Source organism: Pseudonaja textilis, chromosome Z (assembly GCF_049901715.1).
Source record: "Pseudonaja textilis isolate UNSWEBS1 chromosome Z, rPseTex1.2, whole genome shotgun sequence".
Taxonomy (NCBI): Eukaryota; Metazoa; Chordata; class Lepidosauria; order Squamata; family Elapidae; genus Pseudonaja; species Pseudonaja textilis.
Genome location: NC_142008.1, coordinates 19,636,734 through 19,662,991, shown reverse-complemented (window position 1 = coordinate 19,662,991; position 26,258 = coordinate 19,636,734). Strand labels below are relative to the sequence as shown.

The 26,258-nt window shown below is 36.0% G+C and overlaps 1 protein-coding gene across 3 annotated transcripts in view; it reads left to right on the top strand.

The window, feature by feature from the left end:
- MYO3A (myosin IIIA) overlaps nt 1-26,258 on the top strand; it is a 102,850-nt gene that overhangs the window by 74,860 nt on the left and 1,732 nt on the right. For all 3 annotated transcript variants that reach the window (XM_087918527.1, XM_087918526.1, XM_087918528.1), the window contains 3 exons: nt 14,918-15,027; nt 19,758-19,804; nt 23,570-23,713. In XM_087918527.1, the coding sequence (XP_087774653.1) occupies nt 14,918-15,027; nt 19,758-19,804; nt 23,570-23,713 (301 nt within the window). The remainder of the gene's footprint in view (nt 1-14,917; nt 15,028-19,757; nt 19,805-23,569; nt 23,714-26,258) is intronic.

Here is a 26,258-nt window from a genome sequence, read left to right as displayed (position 1 = left end):
GCCATTAAAACACCACACTTCTTATCAAGGTGCAGATTCTATGGCTATAAGAGCTTGCAAATACAAATGTGATATCTGTTATGGTACTGGTAAATTGAGCAATTACTGGTTGTAAGATATTAGTGTTAACTGATACTCCATGTTCAGGAATCGTCTGCCATGGTAGTTGCAAGTTCTTTCTCTATCTCTCTGCTCTTTGTGTTTCGTGTCATGTTTCAGCATGACAAAATAGTTTGCTCTGATTGTTTGCTCTGATTACTTCTCAAATGAAGCTTGAGAAAATCCAGTCTTGAATATAAGATACAGTCTGTATCATAGGATCATTGTTATTTGATTTGTATATTGTACTGCAATATGCAAAATAGAAAAAAATGAAATTTTTTGATTCAATATGTTTTCCCCAGACATAATTTTAAAAGTATTCCTGAGATTTTGAACAAAACCTTTCAGCCAATCCATCTGTCGCTGGGGATAAGATGTTGATATAGCGTAGCTGAAATTGGTCAGCTACAGTTTACCATTCACTAATTATTCTGAAACAACAGTTCACACAATACAGTGAGTGGTACAGTGGTACAGTGGTTAAAATGCAGTACAGCAGGCTAACTCACTGTTCACTCCAGTTCAATTCTGATAGGCTCAAGGTTGACTCAGCCTTCCATGCTTCCAAGGTTGGTAAAATGAGGACTCAGATTGTTGGGAGCAATACGCTGACTCTCTAAACCCCTTAGAGAGGGCTGTAAAGCACTGTGAAGTGGTATATACGTGTAAGTGTTATTGGTATTGCTATCTATATTGTGTGTGTGCCTGTGTACCTGTTGCTGAATTCACTGGAAATAACTCTGTCTACCTCAAATGCATACTTGCCATAAGTAAAAAACAATCTGTACCCCAAAACAGTATTGCAGTGTCAGTGGGGTGTTTTTTTCATGACAAGGAAGCCATGGCTGAAGTGATTCATTTTTCAGCATTTTAGCCACCTAAGCAACTCACTGCAGATAGTCTCAGCTTATGATCTTAAAGACCATTTGAAGTTATGACAGACTTTAGAAAAAAGCTATTTATTTGAATATTTGAAATTTCAACTGCTGCTGCACCACCATCTCTTGAAGTCACATGATTACATTTCCATTGTATTTCTCATGGTCATGTGACCACAATGTATGCTATCATTTTCCAGAGAAAACATATGCTTGATTCACTTAACAATTGTGGTGAGCCACTTAATGACCATAATGATTTATGACCAAAATTCCATGCTCAATTGTGGTCATACATTGAGGACTGTCTACATACACTGTTCACATTGATGATTTTTCCTGGCCAGCAAACATGCAACTTGTAGTTTCTTTAGAGCTTAATCTTTCAGCTTGGATTTCAGCTTGGATGTTATGGTGACTCTCAATCTTTATGTAAAGAAACTGTCACAAGTGTATATTGTCATGTTACTGATAAAACTCCATAAATAACTTCCATTCTTGGTTGCTATGTAGTCTAGAGATCAATCCACTGTCTTACTTTCACTGGTCATCCTAGTTGTGAAACAACTCTCAATTTCTGTGAGAGAAAGTATGTCAAAGGAATCTCCATCAGATGTGCATTTCACAGTTCATTTACCCCTTATGGGTAAACAAGATAATCCACCTGCATTTGTAGGATTATGTGTCGTTTTAAATTCTATTGTGTATTTATGTCCACCAAGCAACAAAGCCCGATGTTTTATCCAGGCAATTGCTGTAAGCAGAATTCCTTTTGGTGAATTTAAGACTGACAATAGTAGCTGATGAGAGCAGTGAAACGAAATTCTCTTCGTTACAAATACTGGCTGACATGTTAAGCCATGCTCAGTACTTCCCTGTCTATATTTCTATAATTTTTCTCTGCAGCTGTGAGTCTGCATGATGCAAAACCTATCAGGCATTCACTGCTGTCTTCCATGATGTGTGACATAACCACATCAATGCCATATGATGAGGCATCTCTAGGCAACTTCACTTCCAAGTCCTGGTTGTATTGTACAACAGTTGCGATGCTGTGTGATATTACCATTTTCTTGAAACAGTAACAGCTTATTTGTACTGCTTTGTCCTCTCCTATGCTCTTCCTACTTACAGTAAAATGTTCAAGGGATAGAACACTGACTACATTTGGTAGAAAAGTGTTAGAATAATTAACAAATCCTAAAAATAATTTTAGATGTAACACAGCAGCTTTGCATTTTCTCTTAATATGTTTGCAGCAATGTTAAAAGGATGTAGAAAATGAAGATTACATCAAATATATGCTTAGTGAATTTACAACTGATAGCAAAAAATGAACTTCATAGATAACTTTGTTTTCCTAGCCTTGAGAACAGATAAAGATTGTCAATGTGCTGAAGACATAAAGAGATTCATCTTAGGGAGAAATGACAAACGTAGACAAACTCATACACACACATGCACACACACACACACACACACACACACACACACACACACACATATATATATATATACAAACACATATACAAATTCATATACATATATGTTTTCTTAAGTTTTTGTGGGTATTTATATGTATGGTATTCAGCTTTGTTCAGGTATTTTTCCATGTCATTATAGTTGTGCTTTTAAAGTTGTAGCAACGTTTTGGCAGAATCTCATCTGCCATCATCAAGTTTGCGTACTGGGATTCATCTGTACGTGAGGCTTTTGCAGCCATTTCTGTTTTAAATTTGGTGCTAGCCTCATGCTTTGTTAGAATGGTTTTTTCTTCATCCTGATTGGTTGGGAGTCTTGGTCTGTGTTTATTGGTCTTGGAGTTTGCTATGTTCTGCTTGATTGGTGTTTCTAATATCTTCTGTCTGTTTTGTAGCATTTTTTTTTCTTGATTGGCTGGCAATATGGTGTTTCATGTATTGGGGGCTTTCAGTGCGGTTTGGCTTCGGGTGAATGGCCGGCTATCGTTTATTAGGAAGCTAGGTTTCATCTGGGTGACTGGCTGTGCTGTGTTTGGGCTGGAGGTATTGGAGGGGTGTCTGTTTGTACCTAGGTGTTTGCTTGGTTTGTGGTGTGGCGATTTTTTGTTTGTGAGTGCAGGCTTCCAGATAATTGACAGTCTGGTGGAGTCATCTCTTCCAGACTTTGAGCACGGGGTATGAACAAATGGATTAGGGAGGGGGGAGGAATCTAGTAAGATTCATAAGAACAGGAAGACAATAGATAAGTTATAGATTACGAAAGAAAACAGAACGAGATTGCAAGAATGTGTTCTCTGTGTCTAAACTATTTTAATGGAGGGAGGGAGGAAGGGAGGGAGAAAGGAAATGAATGGCACCCAAATGTCAGTGTTCAAGATGGCTATAGTCATAGAGTCAAAGCTAAGTATCTTTGTAACCTGCATGAGAGCCCAATCCTCCACGGGAAGCGTATTATAAATGTGCTATATTTGTATTACTATGTAGTCAAAATAATTAATATTAACATATCAGTTATTTGTTATTATTGTGAATAATAACAAATATATTCCAAACTCATCTGATTCCCAAAGTTTGGTTGCTTGACTGGTTGTTTGATTGCTTGATTGACTGGTTATGTGCCATCAAGTCATTTTTGGCTCCAAGAAGGTAGATAGATAGATTTTCTCCATGACTATCTCTTCCTAAACAGATTTTTTTTTAGTTCTCATAGCCACTGTAACCACTGAGACTCTCCAGCTTGCTCCTGGTTGTTCTCTTCTCTTTCTTTCTACTTTTCTAATCATTTGAAACTTTTCCAAAGAGCTGGGTCTTTGCCTAATGTGTCTGGAGAAGGATAATTAACCCAAAGGTTAATGCTGTATATTTAGCATGTCAAAATTCATCTTTAGATTTCTTGACAATCTTCTTTCGTTGAAAAAGAGGCTTTAGTCTTCTACTTTGTTTAGAGCGGGCTTTCAGATTTTCTAGTCATTTCATTGGGAAAAGGCTTTCTGAGATTAATTTGGAAGATGACAAAGAATGCCAACATCTTTATAAGTCTTAACACTGGTGTGCTTTTTCTGTAACTGGTCCTTCTTCTTAAATTGAAAAAAAGCCCACATTCTGAAGTGTTTTTATAGTCTTGGTAAACATAACTGGTTATCATAACAGTTGTCTCAATAAGGACCCTTTCATACAATTCCATTTTAATTCTGGGTAGTCACTTCAGGAAAAGAAAACAATTCCACTGACCACTTGCATTATTTATTCTCTATTTATTAGCTGGCAGCACCTGGATGTTCCTAGGTTTTAACTCCCATTTCATTGGGTTGTATCTGCCTGATCAGGTTTTGTTACCTCTAAAAAGGAGTATTGATCATATAAATTTAAACCTTTTCTTTGCTGATAAGAAAAATACTTACCCCCAGCATCTCAGTTTTCTCCAAAATATTACATTAAAGATGGGTATAGTAGTAGCAGATTAATATAAAAGCAACACATCATCTTTTATATCCTTTAAAAGCAGCGCAATTGAGGAAAAAAACATTCATTGTAGTCTCAGTTCCTAAAAGCATCATTAATCTGTAAGCAGAAACGATTGCTGATTTCCCCCACTTTAAACTGGTTAACCTACCATAATTATTATAATAGTACAACTGATAATTGTACAGCTTTCCTTCAATTTCATGTGTTTAGTTTGCCATCCTACAGCTGCAGTGAGAGAATCCAAACAATAAATCCAAATAATATTTCCCTGCCTTTATTATGAATAGAGCAAGAGTATACATTTTTATAGGTCGCAGTGGCCCTTCTGGTTAACTTCTGGTCTTATATTTCCCTTTATAAATGATAGTCTCATAGATTGTAGCAAGCAATGTGAGTCATTTTAAAATAATCATCTGAAAGGAAACAGAAGATTCAGAGAGCGGTAATTGTTCACCAGGAGTAAGCAGTAAGATGTTCCTCAGGCATTGTTTCTACAGTAACCATAATCTTCAAAAACTGGGGCATTATGAGACATAATGGAAATTATAAACCTTGCACATCTGGGGGAGTTCAATTTTCCAACACAGTGTTGGCCAGAGAGATACTCCAATACTTTTCAAATAATTGGAACAGACTGTTTCAAACTCAATTTGAAATGCTTGCATACCTCTAGTTTAATATACTGTATATTGGAGATATATCTAGATCACTAAGAGTTCTGACCCATCCGACTGTAGTTAGATACAAACAAGAGCTTACAACTTTTTTTTTCTGAATATGGAAAATTGGAGCTTGGATAAACACATGTAATATCTCCAATATCTCAGGGGCTGCCACAAAGAAGAGGGAGTCAAGCTAGTCTTCAAAGCGCCTTAAGGACAGGACAAGAAGTAATGGGTAGAAACTAATCAAGGAGAGAAGCAACTTAGAACTAAGGAGAAATTTCCTGACAGTTAGAACAACTTGCCTTCAGAAGTTGTAAATGCTCCAACACCGGAGGTTTTTAAGAAGAGATTGGATAACCATTTGTCTGAAATGGTGTAAGGTTTCTTGCCTAAGCAGAGGGTTAGACTAGAAGACCTCCAAGGTCCCTTGAAACTCTGTTATTCTATTCTATTCTAAATATCAAAAATATCAAATCATTACTTGATCAAGATCTAACTCCCCAAACTGAGATTAAATTGAAGCTAAGTTTGCTTTAAGACAGGGGTCCCCAAACCTGCAACTTTAAGACTTGTGGACTTCAACCTGGCTGGAGAGTTCTGGGAGTTGAAGTTCCCAAGTCTTAAAGTTGTCAAGTTTGGGGACCTCTGCTTTAAGAACTGCTTTACAGGTAATAAAGTACAGATAGTCTTTGACTTACAACTGGTTGCTTAACAACTGTTCCACATTAAGATAGACACTTCAAAAGTTGCCTCCAAGCAAGGTGGGAGGCAAACAAATGAAATGAAATAAATAAGCTGCTTATGATCTTTTACAAAGTTATGACAGCTTATTGTATTTTGGGCATTTGGCAATCAGCTTACCTTTATGGCTGTTTCCAATAGCCCATGATGATGTGACTATGATTTGCAATGTCTTTTGCCATTTCTGGCATTTTCTTCTGGGTTTCCAGTATAAAAACACTCATTGGTGAAAACTGATTTGCTTAACAACTTCTGTGTTCATTTAATGACCATGGTATTTGCTTAACAATTGTGGCATTCACTTAATGACTGCCACAAAAACAATCAGAAAATTGTAATTCCGGACTCAGTTACAGTTGTAATTCCAGGATGACCTGTAAAGGCAACTTGGAGCCTAGGCCTGAGGATCACAACAGAATAGTTGGTCATAACTCACATGTACAAACAAACAACTTCACCAGAGAAAAGATGAAACATTGATTTAGTAAATATGTAAACTCTATCTGACTTACACACACACACACACACACACACACACACACACACACACACACACATATACACATATACATACATACATATAAGAAACAATAAATGGAAAGTTTTGGTTATATTTGCTTTCGGCATAATAAAAGGAATTAATTGCATTAAAATGTCATTCTCTGCAGTACCTTAGTTTAGAAAATAACCTTTGTTCTTGAGAAGGAAACATAATTGTCAATTCATTAAATTAGAAATGTCTACATTCCAGATAAGAAACTAAAACAATAAATGTAAGCATTACTCAGCTATATTATAAATTAACATTATTCCTTCTGGCCTTTCAATATATCAGTGACCTTTCCAAGCCTTTATTTATCACGTGTAATGAAGAAAAAGTTAGCACCTAATTGTACTGAGGTTACACTGATGTATTGCTAATCATTTTTTATTATAAATGTTTGTGTCGTTTTCTTAATTAAAACTGACATAATGTGGTAGAATAGCATTTTCCTTACACACAAGAATGATGAACTAACCCAGATGAGAAAATTTCCTTCCTTAGGTCAAACAAAGGAGAACCCAATAAATAGCTGTAAATTGCAGGCTATTCATACAGTCATGTAACCAAAGCCTTCCTGTAGAGTGATTAAATATATTTGAGCTGGATCAAGCAGATAGATCATTTGGAAACTACATTCTTTGACAAATCATTGAAAGAAATCATTCTTTTGAACCTAAAGGATTAAAAGACAGTGGTGATCTTCAAATATCTTTTTGACTGTCATCCAAAGGAGAGACTTATTTCTTTATTTCTTCAAAAGGCAGAAGGAAAATTGCAAAAATGGCCATAGTCATTCATTTAATTAATTAATTTAAGTATTATTATCACAAATCTCCAGAGGTAAGGTATCTCTTGAACACAAATAATATCAAGAGTGTAAAGAAAAATTAAGATATTTCTCCAGATGCAGAAATAACAAATTTTAACTAAAATATATCTAGACTTTTCCATGCCGTGGGCAGGTAATATTCAATTCATAACCACAATTGGTAAACAAGATATGTGACAGCTTTGTTTCAGAACTACAATCCTATATTCCCAACTGTGGTTGTTAAATGATCTTATGGGCCATTAAGTGGACCAATTCCCAGGTAAGGAACAGAGGATGGGAGAGGGGAGAGAGATGGGAGATCTGCTTAGGAGCTGAAAATCCTCCTTGCTGAAATCCTAGGCTTTTCAGCCCCTATGCCAGGCCTCACAGGGGCTCCTCTAACCATCTGAATCATCCCATGTTCCTTACCCTACCACAATGCCTCTCTGCTTCGATTTTGACTCCCTATCCTTTTTGGGGGCTGACTAAAGGAGCTGCCTACTAAAGGAATTCAGCTCACTCCACCTCTCATGGAAGGGAACTTTTTAAGTGAAATGCAGAACAGGGCTTGAATCTTCAGAATTTGTGTTCCATTTCTGTATCCAGTCAAAGCAGTTCCATGTGCAGAATAAAACTCCCTCAGTGGGTATTTTGTCAACTTTTTTTGTGGGATGCAGGAATGGAGCTTGTTTCTGTAACCCACCAAAGCTGCTCAGCTCCCCAGGAGCCCTCTTGGCATGCACCAACAATTGCAACATTTTCTATTGACTTTCCCATTGACTTTCTGTGAAAGCCAGCAGAAAAGATTGAAAATGGTGATCACATATTTGCAGGGCACTCAGCAATCAGTCATAAGTGTGAATAGGTTGCCAAACAGCTAGATTGCAATGACATCACCACGGAGGTTGTGTGCAACATTTTGGGGTGACTAGAGGCGCTTTATTGACTGTAAAGCACTAAAGACTGTTGTAATTCCAAACCATCGTTAAATCAATAATCATAAACTGAGAACTACATGTAATTAGGAATTCATTTTTAAATTAGTAGGTTGTAAGCAAACTGCACAATTGAGACTTTCAATCTATATCTCCAAGAAAGAGTGCTGGCTGTTTGCTTCATGTAGACATTTTCTAGCCCCTTCTGTCTTGGATGGAGGAAAGATTCATGTTTTTAAAAGAAAGAAATCCATACAAAAGAATTATTTCTGGGTGAGAAGCAGGCTTCCTTTGTCTCTTGTTGCAGAATCTATTAGTACTCCAAATTGCTGGAGAAGACCAAAAAATTGAAGCAGAGAACGATGTTTTGGTTCTGCAACCCAACAGGACAGACACAGACTTCAGAGGATAATTAGGACTGCAGAAAAAAACCATTACTACCTTCCTGCCTTCAGTTGAGGACCTGTATACTGTATGAGTCAAAAAGAGGGCTGTGAAAATATTTACAGACCCCTCACATACCAGACATAAACTGTTTCAACTCCTTCCCTCAAAATGACGCAATAGAGCACTGCACACCAGAATAACTAGACACAAGGACAGTTTTTTTCCTGAAAGCCATCATTCTGCTAAACAAATAATTCCCTCAACACTGTTCAACTATTTACAAAATCTGCACTACTATTACTGTTAATCTTCTCGTCACTCCTTATCACCCATCCCCTCCCACTTGTGATTGTAGGACTGTAACTTTGTCGCTTGTATCCTTAAGATTTATATTGACTGTCTCCTAGTATGATTTGATTGTTGATTGTACCCTATGACTATCATTAAGTGTTGTACCTTATGATTCTTGATTCTTAACGAATGTATCTTTTCTTTATGTATACTGAGAGTATTTACACCAAGACAAATTCCTTGTGTGTCCAATCACACTTGGCCAATAAAGTATTCTATTCTATTCTATTCTATGTGCTTCAGCAAACTTATGTCTGTGGAAATAGGTAAATACAGTACATAAAGCTAGGAAACTGCACTAAACCTTTTCCACTTTCTTTTGTATTGTGACAAATCCCATTTTCTTTTTCTCTTTGTACAAGTTACAGAACTGAGTGTTTGATTTTAGGTTTAGAGCATATCTTGTAGGCTAAGTTCATTAAGATTCTTTTGTTCTTTAAAACCTTCTTTGTAATACGTTGCAGTGAGAAATCTTTATTCATAGCAGACCAGTGCCTCTTTGTGGTTTGTCTGGAATAGTGTATTTTCTGTTGATGCTTGCTTTTTGGAGGATTAATTTGCAAGATTCTCACTTATGATCTGCGCAGTTGTACAAGTCTCTATTTCTACATTAAATATTTGCATTTTAATTCTTGCAGTTAAAAGGGGGTAGAGAGGGTTTATATTTTCCATTTCGTTTCTTTTTAAATAATAAAGCTAGATTTTATTTGTTTCCTGTGAGATTGATTTATCTCCCAGTGGAGTGGGAAGAAAGGAAGAAGCTGCAGATACAAGCATGCTGCTTAGCCAGAAGATGGAATATCAAAATTATTTCAAATTTTTTCATGTTTATCTCTTAAACTTCTAGTAAAGCATCTGACAGATCGCTCATGCCTATTTAGCTTAGAGTGTGGTAATGATGAGAAGTTTCCACTTAGGGACAGGTGTTATTATCAGGAAGCACCAAACAGAAACAGACATACAAAGAATGGGAGGACTTTTGAGAGAGGAAGCATGGAGCCTGTGGGTTCCAGCATTGCTTTAGAACAGGGGTGTCAAACGGGCCAGATGCGCCATGTGCTGGCCCCACCCCCACCCTGTTTAGCGAAGGGGGAAAAAGTCCCAATATGTCATGTGGTGATGACACAAGTTTGACACCTCTGCTTTAGAATGAAGAGTCTTTCTCAACAGTAGCAGCACTTGGCAATGTAAATTTGCAAATTTTTTTAAAAAAATCCAGGGCAAATCTTACTGTTCTGTTGCCAAGAAGATGGCATATATGTGTCCAGCAGTTCATCACAACTTGGGATCAGATTGAAGTGGGCTGTATTTTTTTCACTGTTCACTGGGACCACTAATTAGTTCTCTGGGTGTGGCCTAATTTAGGGGTGTGGCTTGGTGGTCATGTGACTGGCTGGGCATGGTTTGTATGTAAATATTATAAATATGTATATAAATATTGAATTTTTTATAAAAAAGAGCAACTTTTACCCAAAATCAGGCAAAACAGGCAGATTGAGTTGCTTACAGAATCACAGATTCATTCAGAGATCTATCTATCTGCCATTGGCTAACTCAGTCTGTCACATAAAATTTGCTTGCAAGCAAACTCACAAAATTAACTCACAGCACACCATGCATGTAAATATTGAACTTTTTATAAAAAAGAGCAACTTTTACCCAAAACCAGGCAAAGCAGGCAGATTGAGTTGTTCACAGAATCATTCAGTGATCTATCTATCTGCCATCGGCTAGCCCAGTCTCTCAAATTTGCTTGCTGTGAGTCTGCACTGAATTTGCCTGGAAGCAAACCTTCAGTTCTAAGGGAGGTTCAGCTGTGCTTAGCTAGAAAGCAAGAAATCCGACCATTTCCTGCTTCCTAGCTAATCTAAATCTCTCAGCTCAGCAGAACAGATGATGGTCGGAAAAAGGAAAAATAGCAATCTAGCAGGCAAGTTTACCGGGTAAGGAGTGAGTGGGCAGGGAGGGTTCCCGCAGGCCCTGTGGGCGGCGCAGCCTTGTCTTTCTGTGCAGCCTGAATTAATTGTTTTTGAGAAGTGCTCTGGGGGTGAGATTTCTCTGTGGCCCACCAAAATTATCTCACAGCCCACCAGTGGGACACAGCCCACTGGTTGGCGATCGCTGCTGTGGTTAGTAGTGTAATATTACCAGAGAAAAAGCTACGTAAGATTAGGTTAACAACTCTTAATGCCTTTTTGGCTATGTAGTTACAGTGGGCTCTAGCACTTAGATCATTAGAGAAGGTCCTTGACAGAGTTTGGATCATCAACAAGGTCTTGACTATTCAGCTTATATTTTATTTTCTGATTTATTTATTTTTTGCCAATATGTAAGGCAGAGCATTTGTTTGTTGAGATTTGAAGTTGCCATTTGTTTGATCATTCTGATACATAGTTGAGGTCTTTTTGAAGGGTAGCAGTATTGTCTGTGGTGTTGAATAGCTTTACATCAGTGAAGAGGATGCAGTTGCTCTTAATATGATCACAGAGGTCATTTATGTAGAATATGAAGAGAGTTGGTCCTAGAACACTGCCTTAGGGGACACCACTGTTAACAGGTACAGAATTTGATAGGACGCTTCCAATTTTGATCATTTGTTGTCTGACAGGAATGCTTCTATCCAGTTATGCAGGTGTCCAGAGATACCATAAGATTTTAATCTTAGGAGTAGTTTGTCGTGTACCACTGAATCAAAGGCTTTACAGAAGTCTATGTAGATTGTGTCTATTGCTTTGCCCTGATTGAGTTGTGTAGTCCATATGTTTTTGCAGTGCAAGAGTTGCAGATTGTAGGATAGTTTTTTTCTGTAACCAAACTGTTTATTAGAGAGTAGGTTTTTTGTTTCTAAGTGGAGGATGATGGATTGGTTAATAATTGATTCCATAACTTTACAGGTGATGCAGCTATAAAGAGATTGGTCTGTAATTTTCAATTAGGCTTTTTGAAGATGGGGATGACCGTGGCTTGTGACCATAGTTTTGGCAAGGAGCTGGTCCTGAAAGATTTTTCAAAGATTATGCTTAGAGGTTTGGCTATGGCAGTGGATAGCTTTTTTAAGAAGTAGGCACATATTCCATCTGGTCCAATAGATAGAGATGCTTTTAGATTGCGTAGTGCTTTTTCAACATTATCTTCTGTAAAATCGATATGTATTAGATCATTGTAGTTGCTTGTGGTTCGACTAGGAAATACTGGGCATGATCCATTGCTGTTTACAAATACTGAGCCAAAGAATGTGTTAAAGAGATTGACTTTAATGCTGTCATCATTGCAGTCTTAACCATTAGGTCCTTTCAGGGATGGGATGGACCTTGAGTCTTTTAGTTTGTTGTTTACAAAATCGTAGAAAGTGCAGATAGAATTGGTGCATAGAAGGTTTTTCTCTTGTTTAATGTGATAATTGATGCATTCAGTCTTTATCTGGTGGCATACTTTTTTGTGTTGGCTTTTGAAGTTGGCAACGTGACCAGATTTGTTTTTCTGCCGAAGTGATCTCTTTTTGGATTGAAGTTTCCTTATTATTATGGGTAATCTGTTTTTTCTGGTTTTTGAAGTTGTTATTGGTACATATAGTTTGATGACCCTTTTGACTTCAAGTAAAAATACATTGTAATGGTCTTCAACAGTATTGCATCCAGTGAATAGAAATTGCCAATCAAGGGATGAGAGATCATTGTCTATAAAATCATAATTGCCTTTTTTGAAGTTATAATTGGGGATCACATTGTTGTGTTGATTTTTGTGTGGATGTATGTTGAGACAAAAGTCAATCATTCTGTGGTCACTGTTGGAAAAGGGTTCTTTAATTTGTATTCTGTACATTGAATTCAAACTATTGCAGAAGATGAGATTGAGGCAGTTGTTAAGTCTAGTATTGTTGGTTACTGGTTGTTCCAGTCCCAGGTTTGTTACAGCATTATAGAAGGTTGCATGTATGGGTTCAGTTTTACATTCGTTTAGGGTCCAGTTAATGTGAGGTAGATTGAAGTCACCAAGAAAGATAAAAGTGTGTGGACAGGATGTTGCCCATGTTAGTAGTGAATTTAGCTTGTTTACATGTTCGATGTTATAATCAGGGGATCTGTAACATGGTAAGAATCGAAATGTGATATTTAAGGACAGTTCACAGACGATGGTCTCAGGAAGAGCAAGCTCTTGAGTTAACTTGGATGTTTTTTAGATGTAAGGACTTTTTATAGAAGATAGCAACCCCACCTCCTCTACGGATTTCACGATCTGGTCAGTAAACATGATAGTCTCTTACTGTGGTAATATGGTAATTGGTTATATAAATAATTGCAACTGAATCTAAAACAAGTGTTTTGTATAAATTTTATATTTGAGCTGAAATCATCACATGATTTGGGAAAATAAAAAAGCTAGAGGACAATTGATACAGAAAAAAGTGGTAAAATTAAAATGCGCCAAGATGTATGCTTTCTGGACATAGGGTTTATTTTTCCCCATACTGGAAAAAGTCAACACCTAGATTTGGTCTATACAACATCACTGGTTGAAAGTTTGTTCATCTTAATGCAATCTAGCAATAATTGCCTATATGTTATAATTAAATAATAAAGCAGTTAATGTGTATACTGCTTATGTGCACAAGTATATATTCTTCCATTTAGAAACGAAGTGCCTCATCCAATTATTTGCAAAAGCCTGCCATTTCAGCCTCTTAAAGTCAACACCAACATTTTGAATGGTCTCAAAGACTTACCAGCAACTACTCTAGTTAATACTAGAGACATATTTAATATGTTTGGTGCTAGGTAACATCCATTGCATAGTATAAATTAAATAAGCCTTGCTTGGTTAAAAAACGTGTTGAAATTGCTTCAAAACACTAGGCAGCTTACAAAAAAAAGGAATTTATTTCCTAATGCTTACTTTGTGATTTTTTTTAAAAAAAAATTGAATATAGTACCTATTAACAGTCTCCAAAATGAATTTATTACCTTGTGTACTTTGTAATGGTATTTACGATTAGTCTTCATTGATCACAGTTAGGACCAACAATTCCATCACTAAGCAATATGGCAATAAACATCATGTGAAAGTGTCCAATTTATCCCAAGGGTGCTTTAAAAATCTGAACTTCCTTGGTGTTTCTTGAAGACATTGCACTTCTCATCCAAGAAGCTTCTTCAGTTCTAACTATATGATGGGAAATAGAAATGATTTGTTCTCTTTGCAGAGTGGCTTTGCAGGCCACTCTGATTCAGGTGACTCTGATGACACAGAGATAGACCCCCAGATAGTTTCAGCAACCCCAAGAGTGTTAAGAACTGGCTGACTGCAAAGAGATTTCCATTCACCACCAGAATGGAACTGAAGAAACTTCTTGATGAGAAGTGAAAGACTTTATGAAAAATAAGAAAGTACAGTTGGCTTTTTAAAAGCACCTTTGGAACAATCATGAAGTGGATGACTGAGAATCTCCATAGACAGTGCCCAACTTACAGCGTCAGTTCTTGTGGTTGTTAAGTGAACCACCTGTGGTTATTAAGTATAATGTCATATGACCACATGTGTGATTTCTGGCCAGCTTCTCCATTGAATTTGCTTGTTGGAAGCTAGCCATAAGAGTCACAAATGGGACTCCATATGGAAGCTGGGACAGCCACAAGCTCAAGGACCAGTTGTAAATGTCCCATTTAAGCACCATGGTAACTTTGAATAATTCATGAACAAATAGTTGCTAAGCAAGGACTAACTGCATAAGTTTGGTAAATATACAAACATGTTTAATAAATTATACTGTCAGGAGGAACATTTGTAAGGTTGCCGCACAGAAGATTTATCAAAAACTATACAGAAGAATCTGGTCAACTAAAGTTCAACATTACAGTATCACCAGGTAAAGATCAACAGAATTCAGGAGGCGTTGAACATGGAGCACTTGTGGAAATGCAAGGATTCTGAGCTGACGACATGTTTAACCTCTCTTTCTGGCTGCTTACTCTTCTATACTTACTACATCTCAAAATGGTTTTTTGTCTCAAACATATTGCTGTTTCAAAACAATTTTCTCATAATGATCTTTTCTTGCAGTTGGTTTCAAAAGAGAGGATGGTGTTCATTTTCAGAGAAGCCCAAGGCGATTTCCAAAACCCAAGATTTTAGATGATCCTGAAGATTCCACCTTTTATGCTCTTCTGCATGTAAGTAGTAGATTTGAATGATGTGGTTAAAAGCCACTGTTTTTAGGAAAGAAATGCTTAATATTTCTGACCTTTGATTGATAGCAGAAATACCCTGTTGGAGAAGTAGAATTTAAAAAAACTGAAAATGATGCCCACAGTTGTATTATTGAAATCTGAACTGCAGATTAAAAGGTGAAATATGGTTGTGAGTGCCATCTTCCTTGTGTCTGTGTCTGTCTGTGTCCTACTAGTCATGGCTGGTGTCATGCCAAAGGATGCATTCCCAAAAATACAGGTGAAGACTACAAATGATGGAACCAAAATGATGTCATTACTCAAACATAATTAAAATTCATAAAATAAAATTTAATAGGATTATTTGCCATGCACTTAATAATTTCCTTCTTCCATTACATTACAAATTTCAATTCTGTGGCAGCTTCTGGTGGTGCACAACCTCTGAATTGATTCTGGTGGTTTTGGGAACTGCAAATAATACTATAATCTCAGGTTGCTCAGTCTTTCTTTCAGGAAGCCCTTAATTCACAACAAACTTTGCTTATTCAGGTTGACTTTATTTAGGATCTTAAGAGGTCTTCTGGTTAGTTTTGATAAAATGAAATCTTAAAATCAGTACAAGATATCAATGCTTTTGATTAGAAATCATTTCTGGATTCACCATAAAATAAACCCAGAATAAAATGTTGCATTGTACATTGCAATTTCTATGTTGTACATTGATATCTTTTCCCAGACAAGTGCAGAGAAGTGGTGTAAAGAGTTGAAAGGAAGGGATCTTCTCACCCATTTATGTATGACATTGTAATCTTTTACTTAATTCCCATGTTTCATGGCTGCTTTCCAGATCTGACCTTATGCAGTTAAAAATAGAAAAAGGGACTTTGGGGAATAGCAATCCAGTATGTCAAAAGGAAATTGAAGAAGCTGTTTTCCCAGTTCCCTCTTAAAAGCAATTAAGCCTGCTTGCTGGAGGCATATGCAAACTATTGACCTACTTAGCAGCAGGTGACAAAATACATTTGCTTAGTCAGCCTGCCTCAGTGGCTACCATTCAACCGAAATGATAACAGAGTAGTTGCAGAAATGAGTGTGGTTCTAGATATTTTTACTAAGAGGCGTGGAGCAGCTGTTGCTTTAACATTCTTCGCTCCGTCTTTTTTTCTGACATCTATGACAACATAATGTCACATATTTATGCAGTGCATTTCTCTTCCCTGCTGTGTCATGAAGCAAGGCAGAATCGCATCCAAAAAGAAAAATAAAAAGATGTTGATCTTTTGTTGTGACAAAAGTTCTAAGGATCACTGCCTTGTTCCACCTGCTCTTAAGTGGTGTTTGGAAAACTAAACTTTCCAAATAGCTCTACATTAAGAGGGAATTTCCAATAAGGATGCATCAGGCCATAATTTGATTGATAGGGTATCCCATAAACAGATATGAAGGCATCTTGTTCTGCCTTTGGGCACTTTGAAAAATAGGTTGATCCCCTCTTCTTTATGGCAGTCCTTAGATATTGGAACACTGCTGCCCTATCACCCCTTTTCATTAAATTAAGATATATCCAATTCCTTCAACTATTCTTTATGTCTTAGCCTCCAGCTCTGATCATCTTTGTTGATCTTCTGTCCACTCTCTAGAATTTCAACTTTTTTTTTTTACATTGTGGTGACCAAAATTGAATGCAATATTCCATGTACTATCTTACCAAAGCACTATAGAGTGGTAATAATACTTAACATGATTTTTAATTTATCCCTCTGTTGATGCAACTTAGAACTAGTTTTCTTGACTGTAGCATATTGCTAGCTCATATTAAAGTGATTGTCTCCTAGGATTCTTAAGATCTCTCTCACAGTTCCTACTATTAAACCAGATACTAGCTATTCTTTACCTATGAATTTGGTTGTTCATGCCTAAATGTAAAACCTTACTTTTTTTAACCACTGAATTTCATTTTGTTAGATAGAGCCCAATGTTCAAGTCTGTCAAGATCCTTCTTTTTTAAGCCTATTTTCTGGAGTATTAGCTATTCCTGTCAGCTTGGAATCTGCAGATTTCATGAAATTCCCTTTCTATCCCTTCATCTAAGTTGTATTATATACCTTAGGTTACTGTCAGTCATCACTAAAAGATTTTTCAGGTTTTAGTCCTATTTTCAATGCTTTAAATTGTCTTAACTGGCATTACATCAGAACTATTCATTCTACAGGGTCATACTGTAATCACCATACTACCATATCTACTCCTACATCTATTACATTCTACATCCCACCCATTTCCTTCTTGTATAGCAGAAACCATAGTATAGCAGAAACCATAGCTGCAAACAAAAATAGATTCTCTGAATCTGAAATACAGATGAGCCATAAAGCAACCTTGAAATGTGTTGGAATTACGGTGTTTAAAATTGGGCAGAAAATATAGACTTCAGCATTTTGCGGGGAAGGAAGCACCTCAGCTGAGGAAATATGGGTCTTACATTTTCATATTTCAAAGAAGTTTTAAATGACAAAACATACAAGGTTACAAATAAAGGCTATACATTTCAGCATTGTCTGCATGAGGGAAACTGTTAGAAGAAGAAAAGAGAAGGCAATTATTATGTTGTTTGTTTGTGTGTATGATGTTAGGCTGAAATAAAACTGTTAAAATACAAAACATCCTAACATAAAAGTTCTGTTTATAATAAAAACTAAGCATAAGTGTAGTAGTTAAGGTGCTTCCATAGAAATCAGGAGGCTGTGAGTTCTAGTCTGGCCTTAGGCATGAGTGCTAGCTGGATTACTTTGGGCTAGCCATTTTCTCTCAGCCCAACTCACCTCACAGTTTGATGAGGAGAAAGTAGTATTCATTGCCTTGAGTTTTATAAAAGTAATAAAGGCAGTATAAAAAAATAAAATAAATAATTTGATTTTAGTTCAGTTGCAAAAAGTTCTGACAGCAGTTTTATACTGAAAAAATTAACCACATAAATAGAATTTGTAAATATTGTTCATTTAATAGGAAATGCACAGTTGCCTATTCAGATCAGCTGAAATGATTTGTGATTCCAGAGAAGGTTACCTCCAACTTCCATGAATGATAAATTGGAAAATTCAGAAGTGCATGTGCAACTGATTCAGTTTCAGTGTCATAAGTATATATAAAGTCTCTTAGTGTGGAATATTATCAAATCTCTCAATGAACACTATCAAGGTCAGGATATCTAGGTATGCCAGTGTAGACATCCTTCTGTGGAAAAAGACAAGATATGATAAAACTACTTGGGAATATAAGCAAATCAGTAAGTTCATTGTAGCAGAAGTGTGAGGTATCAATTCTATTACCTAATTGTCCAATTCATCCAGATATTATTGGAACTGATAATATCAATAAACCTTTCATTCAAAATAAAAAACAACAGAAAGTACTAAGTGCTCCATCATGGTGCATCAAAACATTCTCTGTTTTACACATTTCATATGTTTCTGAGAGCTACGTGTATGATGGTTTCACACAGTGAAACAAATCAGGTATCATTTGTTCTTCTGTGAGAAAATGTGTCTGTCTAGCAGTACAAACTGGGCCAAAGATTCACCTCAGTATATTTGTGCTAGTACTTAAACAGGCAGAATTTCAAATAGGCCTCAACAGAAATACACCAAGCTCTAACTGAAGAAATGCATTTTTATTGAATAAGGAATTCTGATAGAAATTTAAATTGAATTATTTCTACTGTGGCAATATTATTGTACATGCAATATTGTGCACTCTACAACAGAAGGCTTATTATTTTGGCTCTAAGTAATTTAAATGCTACATGCATGTAATTACTCCCATTATGGCTTGCTTATCTGTTTAATGCAATAGAAGCTTTTTAAATCTCTGACATGATTTCAAGACTGAAATTCCAGGAGGTTGAAGACTGAAAATACATGCCTAGGTACTTGGAAGTTTTAACTTGCTCAATTTGGTTATTCATTTCTAGTTATGAAAGAGCGATAGGTGGAATGCCTAATAAATAAAGCTGCCTTGGTATATGCATTAAATTGAACTGGAAGCCAGAAACTGTAGAAAGAATTTGAATTGATAAGGGCCTGTATAATTCATCAATTAAATTTCATGCCAGAATTAATTCTTTGTAGTGTTCTCATGGAATATCATTATTAGATGTGGAAGACAGTTGTTTATAAAAGTGGCTAAATGGTAAATGGGAGAGGAGGGGACATGATGGCTCAGTGGTTAAAATGCTGAATTTGACAGCTTGAAACATCCTGGGTTCAAGACCTGAGCACCATGCAACAGGATGAGCTCCTATTATTCACCCCAATTCTAAAGCAAGCAAAGGTGAACAGATAAATAAGTACCACTATGGTGGGAAAGTTACTGCATTCTGTATTTTCATACTGGCCACATGATGGAAATGTCTCTCAGACAAGGAAGCCTCCCTCAGTTAAGAGAGATGAGCACCTTGAGTGGGCTGCGACTAGATGAGACTAAAATGAGTCAGCCTCAAATGAATCTAAAGCTTTACAATTAAAAAAAAAGTCTCTGACTTTTTAGAAATTTATTAGAAATTTACAGATTGATACAAAGATAGACCAAACTAGATTAGTATTGACCATAAACTGGTACTGATCAGGTTTATAGTAGGCCTTATCTATGGATATTAATGATCAGTAAATTGACATTATTTAATATGTACAATGTTTGATCACATTGATGTTCATTTAAAATATTTTTTTCAGAAATTCTCATCTATGCAAGATAAAAGGCAAAAAGCAAGGAATAACAGGTAATTGCCTTCTCAGTAAGATGCAGATAAAGCAATATTGTGAGGTAACAACAGGAATTTGTGAAATTTAAGAAAAAATGGTATATAGACCAACTGAGGGGTGTAGACTCAACAGTAGGAGTGTCTGTTAAAAGAATAATGTATTATTCCAACTTGACATCTGTTTAGAGATGTTGTTATACAACCAATCTCAAATAAAAACTGGTAATCTTCTACTTATCCTCTAAAATTTCCTTTACTAAGAAAAGTTAAATGAGTTGCATCCGATTTTATTACTTTTTTGCCACAATTGTTAAGTAAATCATTGCAGTTGTTAAGTGAATCACACAGTTGCTAAGTAAATATTGTTTCACTTCACTTTGCTTGTCAGAAGTCAGCTGAGAAAGTTGTAAATGATGATCACATGACCAAAGGATGTTGCAATCATCATAAATATATGCTGGTTGTCAAGTATTTGGATTTTGATCACATGATCATGGGGATGCTTCAATAATTATAAGTGCAAGGACCGGTTGTAAAACACTTTTTTCAGCGCCCATTGTAACTTTGAACAGTCGCAAAACAAATGACACCAAGCAATATCATCATGCAAATTATTCAAATCACTATAGAATTTGGTCCATAGCAGTTGTATCCATTGTATTGATATCCAGTAAATCAAGGTTCCACTATTTCATTAATCATAACACCTGCAAGTTAACATTGTTAATTCGTGAACATTTATTATTGAATTTTGAAACCTGTAGTTTATTCATGCATTATAGTTTCCTAGTATCACTTGTCCATAAATTGGAGAATACACTAAATCCAAACAAAATACTGAAAGTTTTTACATTTCCATTTTATTGCAGTTAAATTTTAATTTATTGCAAGTAAATTTTCATGTTATGATTTCATGCATACAAATTTTCCTCCTGAAAATAAATAATAGAGCATGAGAGTGAAATTTGAATCAGTGTTATGACACTGGAGGGGAAATAGGGTTTTTTTTTTCTTTCTGACACTCATTTAGTCTATGGTCCTGATACCCCTAGACATCATTTTTTACATTATGTTTTTGCATTCAAGTAATAGCAAGGTAATACAAAGTACAGCTTGCTACATAGAAGTACTCTTGCTTTCAATTCACCTCTTGATGAAGGTCTCATTATTCTCTGAAAGAACCCTATTATGTTTGTTTCAAATAGCTGTATATGTTTTGCATTTTGAGTAGACTCTATCAGACTTATAACAAATAAAAAGAATCCAGTGCCATGGATTGTAAATAAGAGGTAAATAGTACTACAGCTAGTCCTCAGTTTAATAATCTTCCCAAAATCTGTCCTTGTTGAATTTCTATGTAAACTGGAACAGTATTACAGGTCCTCAACTTACAATCATAATTAAACTTGGAATTACAGTTGTAAGTTGTGTCAGTTATCAAGCAGATCACTATGTGATTGCATCCAATATTGCAACCTTTTTTGTGATTGTCATTAAATGAATGCCCTGCTTATTAAGCAAATCCACTGTCTGCAATGGATTAGGGTTGTTGTTATTGTTGTTGTTGTTGTTTTGCTGAAAACAGGAAGTAAATTTTGGCTTCCGGGGAAAAAATACCATTGTAAATTGTGGTCACATGACTCCATGACACTGCAAATGGCCATAAATGTAAACAAGTTGCAAATGCCCAAATTGCAATAACATGATCACAGCGGTTGTCAGAACTTTGATTCTGGGTCACAAGTAGCTCTAGCCCGTCAGAAATTCATTGCTAAGTGACCAATCATAAATCAAGGACTACCTGTATTATATAATGCTGTATATATCGTATTGTTTGTTTAATCTAAATCATTGTGTATTTAACTTGAATTTTGCAACAATAGGTTCTCTTATTAAGTATGTACCATCCATAAACTGGAGTATTCTTAATCCAGGCACTTGCTTATTGAAATCAAGTTCTCTCTTTCATAAATGGCCCTCCACCAAGTGTTTAACATATGCACAGCGATTATTTATGTGCTCTTATTGATCAATATAAGCTATTCATTTATTTCTCAGCCTGACATAGCCTGATAATGTCACTTTCTTAGTGATATGGCAAAATGCTGGAGTCTAAATTTAAATCTCTTGCAGCCTAGGCTTAGTGGAAGCTTTGCCTGCCAAACTGCAGTGTCAATGCATAGTGATGTCGAATACATAAATCCTTCTAAATAGGGGCTTATAAAGACAGGCCTAATACACTTCAAATTATATCAGCAGAAATGGCGTTTCAGAAAATTGCCCAGTAATTGTAGAACCGTATAGCATGGAACAGCTTTGAAATACTAACTTGTGCATACTTGCTATCAGTATTGAATGGGGCATTTAGAACTCTGGCCTTTTTTTTTTTTTTTTTTACTTATGGTAAGGCTTGGTGTAACATAAGAAGCCTATCCTTCTATGGTACAAAACTCTTTCTGTGTACAGTCAAGGGTTACCATTTACCAGCTTCTCAAGTGCCAATTTTGTGTGATATTTTGCATGCCTTTCCCCTGTTTTTTCCCCCTCCCACAGTCAGTTGAAATCTCTTCCAACATCTCTCTCATATTGTCACTGGAACCCTGCAAAATTTCAGCGTTCTAGAACAGTAAATGACAAGAGTTCAACATATCTGTGAGATCTTGAAAGGTTTTGTGCTGAGCTCCTAAGATTTAGGGCATCTGAAGTCTTCATATGTCCTACTGCCTGCAAGGGTTTCTTGCCTACCCTAATAAAGTCCAAAACTGTAAACTTCATACCAACCACTTCTCAAAACTTTAGCTGCCATTGGCTATGTTCAGAAATAATTATGTCTAAAGTCCTTTAGTTGTGGTTTGAATTGTGCTTTAAAACTGCAACCTTAAACATCCATATTAGCTTATAAAAACATAAGGAAGATGATGAAAATTTCAAATGTACACAAAATTGAGCTGAATACTTCACATGCAAAATATAAAAGGGAATCAGCATTGCCTTTAAAGTGATTTGAGCCAGGATACCAATTTACCTACTTTTATACTAGAAGTTGCTTTCCTTTTGCCCTTTGCAGTTTTGTAACTTTACAGATAAACTACATAACAAAGAGGTAACATTTCTATAGGGGTCAATCTTTTTTATATGGTAAGATGGTGCATAATACATTTTGGCCTGGTTCATTAATATATATAGTAGTACATACATTATTATATATATAGTATACTAGCTCTATATCCATGCTTTGCAATGAAACTATGGTCAGGCTTAGTTTTTGAGGAGGAAAATTGGGGGGATTATGTCTCTGCCTACCAGCATCTATTGGTGTTAATATGGCTAGCATCCTGTCAGTGTGTGAGAGAGTTGAGGGCTGTTTGGAAAATGAAACTGTATTTGCTATGTGAGCAAGAAGGAGACAGCAAGGAGACTGGGCATGGCTTAGCTCAACTGTTCTGTACTAAAGCTGGTTGCTGGTTCAACTAAAAGTGAAACTGAAACTCCTCTCCTCTGCTTGTGCTTTGCATTTGGAACAGATTTCTTTTCAGGTGGGGAGGGGGAGTAGAACTCTTTAGCATCAGAGTGTGTTAATAATAATATAGGAAATACTAATGCTTTGATGGTCATTTAGAAAATTCCTTTCTTAGTGAGCACCTAGAAGCCAAGAGGAACATACATGCCAAATTTCAAGTTTGTAGGCTTTACGGTTCTGGAGATTTTTTGATGATGCGTGAGTGGTATTTTGCTTTTTTATATATAGATATATGTATACATATATAATATTTATTTTGGTAGTCTGGGGAAGATACTGAACATAGAAGATCGCTACTACCAAGAATTTTCATCTACCGATTTCGTCTCAAAGGATAGAAATGCCAGCTCAAGAGTAAAGAATCTCTTGCAAGATCCTATCACTGCAACATTAAGGAGTGCTGAAGGGTGAGCAGTTTCTAAAAAAAAAATGGGTATCTTAATATTTATCAAGTTAAATAGAGGAATGTTGAACTTTTCCTATTTTAAGAAATCTTCCAATACAACCAGTAACTTAGATTGGGGTCATACAGATCACCATGAAATCAGTGGTGGGATTCACATTTTTTTTACTACCAGTTCTGTGGGTGTGGCTTGGTGGGCGTGGCAGGGAAAGGATATTGTAAAATCTCCAGTCAGAGGTGGTACTTGACGGTTCTCTGAATTACTCAAAATTTCTGCTACCAGTTCTCCAGAACTGATCAGAACCTGCTGAATATCCACCTCTGGGTGAAATGGAAGATATAACCAACTTAATTTAAGAATGCAAATAGATTTATTTGTTTAAGTAGTTTACATTCTGTTCTCCAAGGTGGTCAGCAGCTCACCATGACATAATTCAAAAACATGTATCCAGACTAACTAAAATTGTATTTAGAAAATTTAGATCAACCTCTTGTTGAGTTCACCAGAATCCTGTTTTTAATTGTGCATAGATCCATCATCTGTGCAGCAGAATCAGTATGAAATTCTTGAATAAAGCTGCATCTTCCAAGTAGATGGGGAAAGGATGAGAGTGCTTAATCACAAGTCAGGATGGCCATAAGTCATATTGACATGTATAGCCAGTTTTTCTAATGCTCTCTTTTAGCCCTTTCAAAGGCCTTTGAAACCAATAAACCTTTTTTCTCTTATTTGAAGTTCAGAAAGGCAGAAGATAAATGCAGCCTCATAAGAAAATGTGACATTCCTCGCAATAAATTGTTTGACTTAGAAATTAGAGAAGCTGATACAGAATATTACATGATTGTTTGAATAAGAAAGTTGAACTCATCAAAGAAGAAATGTTCAGTTATACAATATCTGGTTTTCCAGGGTTATATAAAGGAAGAATTTTGTTATTATGTAACAGGATTATCCAAAATGTTATTCCTTCAATTAAAATAATTTTAAATTTAAATATAATTTTAAAATTAAATCTGCCTGCTGGCCTGGGGTCTGAATAGGGATGTTCTAGATTGGGGATGGCTGATGGGATAGAGAGAAGATTCCCATCCCTATACTTGTCATCTTGGCTTTTACTTTCTTATTTAACCTTTCTAAATTTAAATGTTTTGTATTGTCTTCTTCATTTTTCATTATTTTGCAAGACACCCAATGTTATTGTAACATGGGCAGCATATTGCATACATACATACATACATACATACATACATACATGCATGCATACATACAACAGGGTGTTTGCCATCAAGTGAAATAGACTTAGTTTTCATTTACATACTTATATTTTTGGAAGTTTTTGTGGATAAGGGTTGTTTTCGTCAGATGGTTGATGCTGGCAGTTTGCAGATTAATGGACCTTATAATTGCTGTATATCCTCATCTACCAAATGTGGATAATTCATCTTTCATCTGATGAAAAGGGATTTAGGTCCAAGATCCAAAACTTTATTTTCACATGCACACAACACACATACACATATACCTGCACACACACTTATTTTTTATTTGTTTGGGGTTTTTTTGTTTCCAGGACTTCTCTTAGTTGAAATCTCACAGGTTGCAAATAATCTTTTAGAATTTCATTAACTATGTAAAACCTTGTTAGCTGTATCACTATTGTCATGGGTTTCATCATTTGCAGTATTAAAACTGGCATTTATTCTGGTATTTGTGAGTAACACTGATGCAAAGTGCAACTACATAGAGTACAACTAGGAAATCAGACCATTTAAATAGGCACCAAAAAAGCATCCAAAAGTGCTTTTTCGAGAAGCAACTGGACTTTTCTGGAAGTCCAGTTGCCTCTTGATAAAGCTCCTTTAGGACAATCATGACCTGGATAACTGAGAATCTTCATGGATTTAAATAGGCACATTTTGTTACGTGCTAGCTACCCTATATAACATTTGTCCAATAGATACAAGTTGCTGAACATGCTAGTTGTGTACTAGCCATTTCCTGACCCAATGTTGAGATGCTGCTTTTCACTGTGAACTTAAGGAATTGCAAAATCAAGAAACCTGTAGGTTTATTTATGGTCAACTGACTGTGATTTTGATACATGCATGCTCATTATCTATCATTATGAGAGCAGATAATGATTTACATGTATAAGCAGCTTTGCATCAGAACATTCATGTATTCTTAAATGCCATCATTTCCCAAGAGCCTGGTTCACAAATTCAACAGCCACTTTTCAAAGTGTAATTTTCCATCATTATTGTAAGATACTGTTCTTTCTTTGTCTGCCTCTCTCCTTCCCAGTGAGCACGGATGGTGAGTTAGCATTACAGAATTGGAAAGACTCAACTGATCATTTGATCCAATTGCTTGTCCTGAAACAGATTATCTGTAATATGAAAAAGCAATGGCCATCTAATTCTCAAAGTGAAGATAACAACACTCAGCTAAGAAAACAAATGGACAACAGAGCAGCTTTCAAGTAGTTCATTCTTATTTTTTTTCCAACACTTCCATGTAATCATTTTTAATTGGTTACTTCATGCCA